Here is a 9,523-nt window from a genome sequence, read left to right as displayed (position 1 = left end):
CACTCTCTCCCTCCAGCCCTCAGACCGCTGCTGGCCGGCTCGGTCGGGGTGGCAGGCTGCCTCCTGGCACTCTCTGCCGTGGAGCACGGCATCTTCTCGGCTCAGAGCCGAGGAGCGCACCACCAGCATCATCACCACCCACGGCTCCCCAGCGTGGAGGAAAAAGTGCCTGTGATCAGACCCAGGAGAAGATCTAGCTGCGTATCCTTCGGGGAAACTTCGGCCAGCTACTATGGCAGCTGCAAAATGTTTAGGAGACCATCGTTGCCTTGCATTTCCAGAGAGCAGGTAGGTTTCTCGAAACTGGAGGGAGAAACTTTCTGAGGAGTGAGCGCCACTCGCTTTTCCTAACTGCTGTGTATGTCTGTGCTTGATGTCTGCTAATTGTCAAACTCCTTCGGTAGGAATGAAGGAAAATACTAGTCCCTTAGCGGGTTTCTCGACTTGGTTCTGCAGAATCCATATAATTTTTTATGTCTGTATAGAAGCTAAATCATAGTAATGTATTTGCTCACTCGCTTCTGATAGAATCTTAATCAATAAGAACTACTTCTTAATATTTAAAACAAACCCCTGAACCAAACATCTTCGGCTATCAGCTACCTCGTTGTTTTGATTGTTTCTTTTCCAAAGTCCACCCGCTCCTCTGCTTTTGGCAGGCTTTATGAGAGAAAGACACCACAGCTTTCTAGCTGCTCAGCACTTCTGGTTCTGCCCGTTTTCTATCGACAAAATGATTGCTGAAGAAACACCAAGTTTCGAGGGATATTGTTTATCAGATGTCGTTGCTCGAGTGGCAGCTGTCCTTCTGCCTTGCAGGTTACTGTCTCTTGTTGCTGTCTCTCCCTCTCACCCTCTCTTCCCTCGCTCCGCATAAGCTAACATTAGGTTTGGGTTGATGGGATTTAAGAAACTTCTTACTGAAGAGAGAGCTGTTCAGCAGAGGCTGGAGGGGTGCCCGAAACGCTCAGTTTTCTTGAATGGAACTTTGTTGGTTTCTACCTCCCGGAAAACTTTTCAGTGAGTTGTTTTTTGTAGCGCAAACCCCGGCTTGGGCAGGAGGGAGTTTGTTTTTATTTGGGAACTTGCACGTGAACTGCGGGAACATCGAGTTGTGTTGCCGGTGGAAGTGGCCCGAGGCTGCTGCAAGTGGATTATCAGCCCGTTATAGCAGGGAGAACGAGGGGAGGGTATTTAAGGCAAGTGAACGGTTTCTGGGAAGTGCTGGTTGCTGCAGAATCCCCTGTCTACTACCGGTGTGGTTGAAACTCATGGATATGAAAGGAAATTTTCTAATTTTGCTTTGACGTGTGTCGTAATGCACTTCTTGTGATTGACCGTGAAATAGGTCTGAGGAAATACGAGGTGAATCTGAAACGGTGGAGTAGTTTTCGAGCATTTCTTTCCCTGCATTTGCACAATAGAATAATACAGTGGTAATTGGTTTTGCGTGAAAGGTTAAAATGCAAGTATGTTGTAACAGGCTTCAGAAGTAACTCATTCAGTAAGTTTCAAATTATCCAATGCACACTATGAAAGAAACATTAAAATGTTGTACTAGCAGTGAAGATATATAGGGAACATTGTATAATAATTTGCTTTTTCTGTTTCCTTCTGGATAGTAAATGCTCTTTTTCTGTCAGATTTGTCTGCAGTACAAAAACCTCAGAAAATGTGGTGTCATTAACCTTTCTAGATGATAGAAGATACTTGTTCTTATACAAGTTTCTAAATGCTTCCTTTGCTGTTTGGCTCACTTCCTAAAGGCACGTGCATATTTCGAGTTAAGGCATTTATTCATAAGTTACATCATAAATGTCAACCATGACTAAATACGTGGAATTTATTGGCAGTACTTAAATCATATGTGTTCATAATAAAATGTAACTGTTTGGTAGACTTCCAGGATTTGTTATCTTTGTTATCACGAGATGTGAATAGAGACAACAAAGAGATCTGAAGTGCTTTATTTTCGTAATAGTCTATTATGCTTTACAATAAATATCTGTGCTTTGCTAAGCACAGTTTACATGAGATTCATAGATGCGTGTCCCGTGTGGTATTTTTTATGTGAATTTGTAAGGATAGCACAGGTAAAATCCTCTGATCTTCTGTCTGACTTGGCGAGAGATCAGACGTTACAGAGCTGATAAAACATCAGTTGCTTGGGCCCAGAGTTGGGGGGAGAAGTAAGCCCATAGTGTGTGATTTTAATTCAATAAACACTACAAGGTTTTTACCTTTCTTCTTTGAAACAGAAGAACTGTATGCACTTAATGCTTTTCAGACAACCTTTATTATATGGATTTTCTTTAAGGACTGTTTGCGTGTTTTTCAGGATTTTATAGGATCATGCTCACAGGGCCTCTTTCCACATCTAACCCAGAAAATAGCAATAGCTTCATCCAGTTCCCGTGTGCACATACCTGTTCCCCCACACTCTCTTTTTTTAGGAGTCGTTTAGGAGTCGTTTTAATGAGCATTGTTAGGGAGATCAGTGGAGTACCGGGAATGTGCTGCAGGTACACCCTGACAGGAGTACTTTGATGAATGAGAGCTAAGTTGCTATTGTGATTCTGTTAGGGGAATTTTGTATGATTGTTATGCAGAGGTTTGTATGAACCTCTGCAAGCAGGGGCACATAACATAAAAGGGAGATGTATCAAATTGTAGAATATACCAGGTTGAAAGGGACCTCAAGGATCATCTGGTCCAATCTTTCTTGGCAAAAACCCGGTCTAGATGAGACGGCCCAGCATCCTGTCCAGCTGAATCTTAAAATTGTACAGTTCTGGGAAATCTATGAGTTACCTGGGGGCATTATTCTAATGGCTGATTGTTTTCATTGTGAAAAATTTTCCTCATGTAGGTTTTAGATCTTTGAGGAAAATAGGGAATGCTAGTGTTGACCTTAAGTTTTCAGTTACTTGATGATTTTAAATTATGCCCAACTAGTGTCTAGTTAAATACATGAGAAAATAATTGTTTGAGTCGATTGTTTAGGTTTTTTTTTTTTCATGAAGCTCAAGCAAACAATACTAAGGGGTCTGTGTGCATGGAGAGAGTGTGGGGGAACAGGTATGTGCACACGGGAACTGGATGAAGCTATTGCTATTTTCTGGGTTAGATGTGGAAAGAGGCCCTGTGAGCATGATCCTATAAATGCTTTCTGATTTGACAGGTATTTAGATTATTGCTTTCTGTACTTGAACAGGTATGGCAGTTATAATGATGGGAAGTGGACAGAGTTGGGTTACCTTTATCCTTCCCTTTTATTTGACTACCCATGCTTGCTTTAGTCTACCAATTCCTGTTGTGGAGCTTTTCTGCAGTACATGTGGCTGGCAATATGGTTTGAGGTGGGAGGAAAGAGCCTTGGATAGATTGTATCTTTACATTTTTATGTGAGTATACTTAAGTGCCATTATTGAAATATGTAAATACACATAGAAGGAAGCAATATGACTAAAGTTAGGGCTGAAAATTATGCAAATGCAGTGTATTTTCTGAACTCCACTGTATTAACATTTTTACTGCTCACAGAAATGCATACGGTTTTAGCATAATTATGCTTTTTGTATTCTGACTTCAGTATTCATCTTGGACCTAGAGAGGAATTGCTTATTAGCAGTATGACTTCAGTATTGATTGGTATTACAGGTTTTGTGTGGATGATGTTTTGATTGCCTGTATTGATCAGATGCTAATCCCTTCGCTGTACCTACTGCTCACTGACTGTTGCATATGTAGCACTTCCCACCCCCATCCCCCCACCCCCTGCATGAAAGCCAAATCTGAACTGGGTATCTAAAGGTGCTTGTCGGTATTGCAGATCTTGTAAACGCTCTATGTCCTGAAAAATATCGTAGTAAACTTTTTTTTTTCCTTTAGCGTGATGGTGAACATGTAGCTGAGAGCAAATAACTGTGTGTAGGAACTCATATACAGGACTGTCTCAGAACACAGAAAGAATATGTGCTTTCTAAAATGCGTATTTTTATTTAAGTAAACAATAGGATTTCCTAACTAAACATACAGGATATGTGTCCAAAACAGTCTGCAAACAGAGCTAATACTTTTCCTAGTTACCCGGGTAGGTTCAAACACGTAGTAAGGCTGGGTTATTTCATGGATAAAGGCTGCTTTCACGTTGCACTCTGTTAAGTACAGGAAGCATTGTCTTGTGGTTAGGTTGTTGGACTGACCGCCACCTCTCCCCAGTTTCTGTTCCAAGCTATTTCATACCTTTGAGTTACCTTAGGAAGATCAGGACTCAATTTCAAGAGTCTAAAATATTTATATAACTTGAAATTAATGCAGTTCCTTATTTGCTTAGATAATTTATATCTGTGTCCGTTACCTATTTGTGAAACAAATTATACTTGGTCCTTAAGTACCCAGGGTATAAACTTGTTAGTGCAGAAGCTGTCTGTTAATGTGTATTTTACAGTGTCTTTATAATTGTTAAATTCAGATACTGTTTGCAGTCTGGAAACTGTGAGCCTTTACCTATTGATTGCAGCCAATAGCATAAAACTTAACTCTTTTTTGCCAGGTATGTGACAAAACCAGCCCTCTGAAACATATCAGTTAGTAATTTCAGTGGGGTGTGACTGAATGTGGGGAATATACAAAGAGAAGCATTACTTGGTGAAAGCAACAGTCTTGGAAAACCATGTTGGTTTTCTGATATCTAAAAAAGAAAACTTCATACAGCCTTACCATCATCCAAAGAAATCACTGAATAAAGCCAACAGTAACTATCAGGTTTGGAAACTAGTTGCTACAGATGGAAAAGAGTAAATCTTGTACTTTTGTGCAAAGATAATGATTACAGGCGGGGAAAGCGGGCGATGTAGCCTGTTCTATTATTGATGCCAAAACTTGTGGAGGAAAACAGATGAGAAACCTCTGCCTGCCAAATGAGAAGGAAGGGCAGACTATGGGAAGCTACAGCCATAGAATGTTTTGTTGGAATCTCACCTATTTTTCCAGGATACGTGGGGAGAGAGATGAAAGAATAATTTAAAATGAGAGAAAAGGGGAATGGAAGGAAACGTTGAATTTCAACTTGACTTTTTCAGCGGGTGAAAACTTTGCTTAGGAAGATAGAATGACAGAATAAATTTTAATGGAAAACAGGATAAATTTTAATGGAAAAAAGTAATGGGATTTTTCTGCAACTCAGTAGAGGGAGTGAAAATTTAAGGTAAAGGAGAGGGCTTAGATTGGTCAAGGCAGACTGTAATATGTGAATGAATGTTAGTGAGTCATAAAAATGATCAGTAACTTTAAAGGTCTTGTGGAAGTAAAGAGTACTAGAGCCTTCCAAACAGACAGAAACCATGGATGCTAATAAATCAGTCACTTGTCACAAGGTGACAAGTAAGCTGACAGGTGATGGTGTTTGGGAAGGGGAAGTGTGACAGAAACAAGTCGGAGAGATCTGTCCTTAAGGAAGACCAGTTAAGTGAATGGCTTTATTGGTGAACATGACAAAATTAAGTGTTCTAGGAACTAGAGATAGCATAATAATGAATGACTGCTGAAATAAAATTACAGTTTCTGGAGCGGTTTTATGTTTGAAAATGGATCATACCACTTTGGGAAAGGACGCAGTTCATATAAATACAAGCAGCTGGTGTCCAGGAGTAAGTTTGGATGTGTTGAGCCATCCTTTCTTTTTCATAACTTTCATATATAGCAAGTTCCTTTGAAACAAGTGCAAATTTACTGGGAGAGCGACAGAATAGGGCACGGATGTCCAAGTTATTTCTTTCGTATGCCTCTATTTGTCTCATAGTTCAGTATTTATGAAAACCAGTACTGCTATATAGAACATTCATGCCTGCTAGTGCTAACCTCACTTTGTATAGAAGGTGTGGACAAAGCTGGCATATTTCCCATTAAACAACTGATTAAATGGTAATCCTGACCAGTTTTTTTATCCAGTACTGACAACCTTTTACCCAGAACCTTAATGTTCCTTTTGCAAACCCAAATACCTTCACGAATTTAAATGTGTATTTGCAGCAAATGTTCAATTTGTTGCTCATTTAATAAATAAAAGATTTTTAAATGGAATATTAAAATTATCTTTTTCCTGTATAATTTACTATTTTTAAGCTATGCAGGAGACCATAGAAAATGTACCACATGAAGCTGTATTTGGGCACTTTGGATTTGGTTTTGAGAGATCTTCCCTGTTTTATGAGGAATATTCCAGGCATTTGGTATGAATTAGCAACACAGGTGTGTCAGTTTAGCTCTATCCACGCCAATAATAGGAGCTCAGAAATATACCTGGGGTTTACTTTGGGGTGAGTACTTCCAGTATGCCCGAACCAGCCAGTGCTGCTCCCCTGCCCCAGAGGAACTGCTGTAAGGTGGTGACAGAGTGAGCCGGAGTCACACCTGCCTGTCAATAGCTATTGTCAGTACAGTTTTTGTCAGCAAAGTTTGTAATATAAACTCTTCTGAAAGTTCAGGTTTGCAGAAGCAAGTTTTTTCGGTTTCATTGAAATAACCACTTAGCTATGACTCTTGGCATAGACACCATGGTATTAGTGTCTCTTAATCTTCATTATTGCTCATGTTACATTTTCTTTTTGATTAGATTAAACCCTTTTAATAGGATAGGAGCTAAACTAAAGGCTAAAAAGGCATTCTTATACTGGGCTTACTGTCAGCATCTTTAGCATGATTTTTTTCTAATATGACCTAAAATTAAAGGCCTGTATTTACATTTAGGGTCTCTTTATTTTTTTCTTAGAGTCAGTTTAATATTACAGGTTCAATCACAATGTATTTTCTGTTTGTTGTTTTATTGTTTTTCTCCTAAGCGTTATTGTGTGATGCCTGTTTGCCACTTCAAAATGATTTTTGTTCCTTCTGTCTAGTACATTCTTTTAAAGGAATTCTGAATTTCTGAGTAAGTTAGTAATATAGGATAAGAAGTACAGGGGGTTTTAAGAATGGGTATCAGTGAGTTTTTATAGTACTGCTGGCTCTCCAGAACAGTTTCTATCCTTTCACAAAAATTGCTGATATACCTTCTGTTTTTTAACATTTGGTGACTGATATCCTCAGGTATCTCATTTGGTGAGATATCCTCAGATACCTCGTTATTTCCTGTGTGAGAGAGGGATGGTGACCAAGGAACCTTAGGTGTGCATGCTTTGCTGGAGTAAGCGGCCTCTGAGTGGAGTTCATAACTCTGGAAGTGGACTGACTTTTTGTGAGTTTTCTGAGGCAGGGATTGATCTCTAATTACGGGGAATCATTAGCAGTTAATAAAATTCAGTGTCATGGTGTAGTTAGATGCTAACTTAAAAAGATTGGAATATTTTTGGGGAAAGTCTTAAGTGATTATTGTCTTCCTTAATTTGGTTTGGTTGGCCACCTAGGAAGTGTAATGTGTAAACGCACTCACAGGCACTCTGACACCCACTCTTTCAGCGCCATAGTGTCCTACACATTCTCACTTCTCTAGAATTATCTTCGTTACATGGCATGAAATTAAATTTCAGTTAATTTAAACTCCATTTTTCTAGATACAAGCAGTTATAACCTCATGGGTGGGTAGTAGGGGAGGGAACTTTGTGTTGAAACCTGAAGGTGTGATTAGCAGACTGAAAAAGTTCAGATCCTGCTGTGCCTGTGAAATGCCATCTGCTCTGGCACTGCCCTGAAGGAATTGGTTCAGACTGGGAGAAGTAAAGGCGCACTAGCACTAGCCAGATCTGGGAGAAGCGGGCTTGATTTTGCACGGGGAAGGATGAATGTTGATCTGGGTTATGCTGTTTCTATTGAGGTTGTCCCTACGAAAGGCATGGAAACACAGATGTTCCTCCTGCCTCTGTTATAGCCTGGGGTAAAGAAACACAAGCACTACTGATAACGTGTTCATCATATAGGATCGAAGTATATTTCATATCTTAACTACAAATCACAGACAAGCGTGTGAGGTCCACCCTGTATGCGTCCCTGTATGTGTATTGTGCTTCAGTTAACAGCATTTTCAGGACAGCGCAGGATCCGTGTGGGGATCACCGAGCAATGCTTACAAAGCAAATTTCAAATGAAACTTGCGATGAGAGAATTTCAAATTATGGACACAGATATTTAACCACACATCTTCTAGTCTTTTTTTTTTTTTTGTAATGGTAAAAAGCTGAGGAATGTCACTTAGGAACTTTCCAATGATTAAAGAAATGTAGTATGTCTGAGTGATTATCGTGATGTAAATAACAGCTTTGTGCTGTTACAGCAAAGTGCAGTTCAAAGTGTTTTGATTACAAGTATCTGTTAACTTAAAGATTCTAATTAATGCTTTTCTCTATCACAGTTCCTTGCTACTTTTTATTCACCATAGCAGAATGTTTTCATGCTGTAGTAATATTGAAAAGCTAGGTTTTGCTAAGTTTGATTAAGAAAGAAGAGTTTGGAACAGTTTTTGTGCTAATGATCACGTTTTTTGTCATTGCATTTAATTAATTTATTCTTCATAAGTGGCAGCCTTCTCACTAGGTGCCAAAGAATTTTTAAAGCAGCTTGAAAATAGTAGATTTGGAAGTGATTTTTGATGTCAAGATGAAAATAAGAAAACTGGAGTAGATGAGCAGAGGCAGATATTGGCTATTGTGGCCTGTATTTTCAAACCTTCTGAGATAATGACCATCATATCAAAGACATCTGCAGAATGTTCTGAAGAAAATAGTATTTCAGTCTGTATTACGAATAACAATTTTTTATGAACAGTAAAAATCAAAAGTATTAAAAACCTGAAGCTTCAAATAATCTCATTAAAACTGAGAAAAACCCTGTGCTTACATATGAATTTGCATAACCCATTATGAAGATCATTAAGGATAAAATTTCAGAACAAATTCACTTAGAAATTGATGTTCTATCTGTAAATAGGAAATTGATACATTGTTCAGGAAAGTATCTTACAACTTTAGAAAAGAGTGAAACTGTGTTTCATACAATAAGGAGATGCTGGTTTGGGATGAGCTGCAGAAGTCGATACAGCTTTATTGATGGGCCGATAAAGGTATACACGTAGCCTCAGGTCGTTTTTCCTGTGCGAGACTAGTGGCTGTTAAAATCTCATCGCTAAGGTTTTGTAAGTCTTCTATACGTGCCTTAACATTTATTCTGTAGGCAGCTCCCTAGAGTCAGCAGAGCACTTAAGCTTTCAAGTGGAAAAGAACATGTGTTTTACAGTGTTTAAGGGTTGAGATTATAGTCCTTACTTGTTTAAAAATTCACAGGGTTTAATGTAATTTATAACTTAGCTCTCCAGCTGCAAGTGTTAACAATCTCAAATGAATACACTTTTAAAGCTATGTTCCTTTCACCTGTCTGCTGATGGACAGGATTGGTGTGGCTTTGGAAGGTACATCCTTATTTTTAACAATTGAAAGTATGAGAAAAATAATTTCCCAGGAGATTTAAGTTCAACAATAAATTGCTTGCTTGCTTGTCTTTATTTGAAATGTCACTTTTCTTTCTCTTTCCC

At 38.9% G+C, this 9,523-nt stretch overlaps 1 protein-coding gene across 1 annotated transcript in view; it reads left to right on the top strand.

Moving 5' to 3' along the window:
* Positions 1 to 9: 9 nt before the first annotated feature.
* The window catches only part of PDE3B (phosphodiesterase 3B, cGMP-inhibited), a gene marked incomplete at its 5' end in the record, with an annotated part of 74,403 nt that continues 64,889 nt past the window's right edge, over positions 10 to 9,523 (top strand). Inside the window, one exon of the mRNA XM_010141977.1 lies at positions 10 to 288. Within this exon, the coding sequence (XP_010140279.1) occupies positions 10 to 288 (279 nt within the window). The remainder of the gene's footprint in view (positions 289 to 9,523) is intronic.

The sequence above is a fragment of the Buceros rhinoceros genome, unplaced genomic scaffold (assembly GCF_000710305.1).
Source record: "Buceros rhinoceros silvestris isolate BGI_N320 unplaced genomic scaffold, ASM71030v1 scaffold17498, whole genome shotgun sequence".
Taxonomy (NCBI): Eukaryota; Metazoa; Chordata; class Aves; order Bucerotiformes; family Bucerotidae; genus Buceros; species Buceros rhinoceros.
The sequence above is the reverse complement of the archived record's forward strand: the minus strand, read 5'-3'. Positions and strand labels throughout refer to the sequence as shown.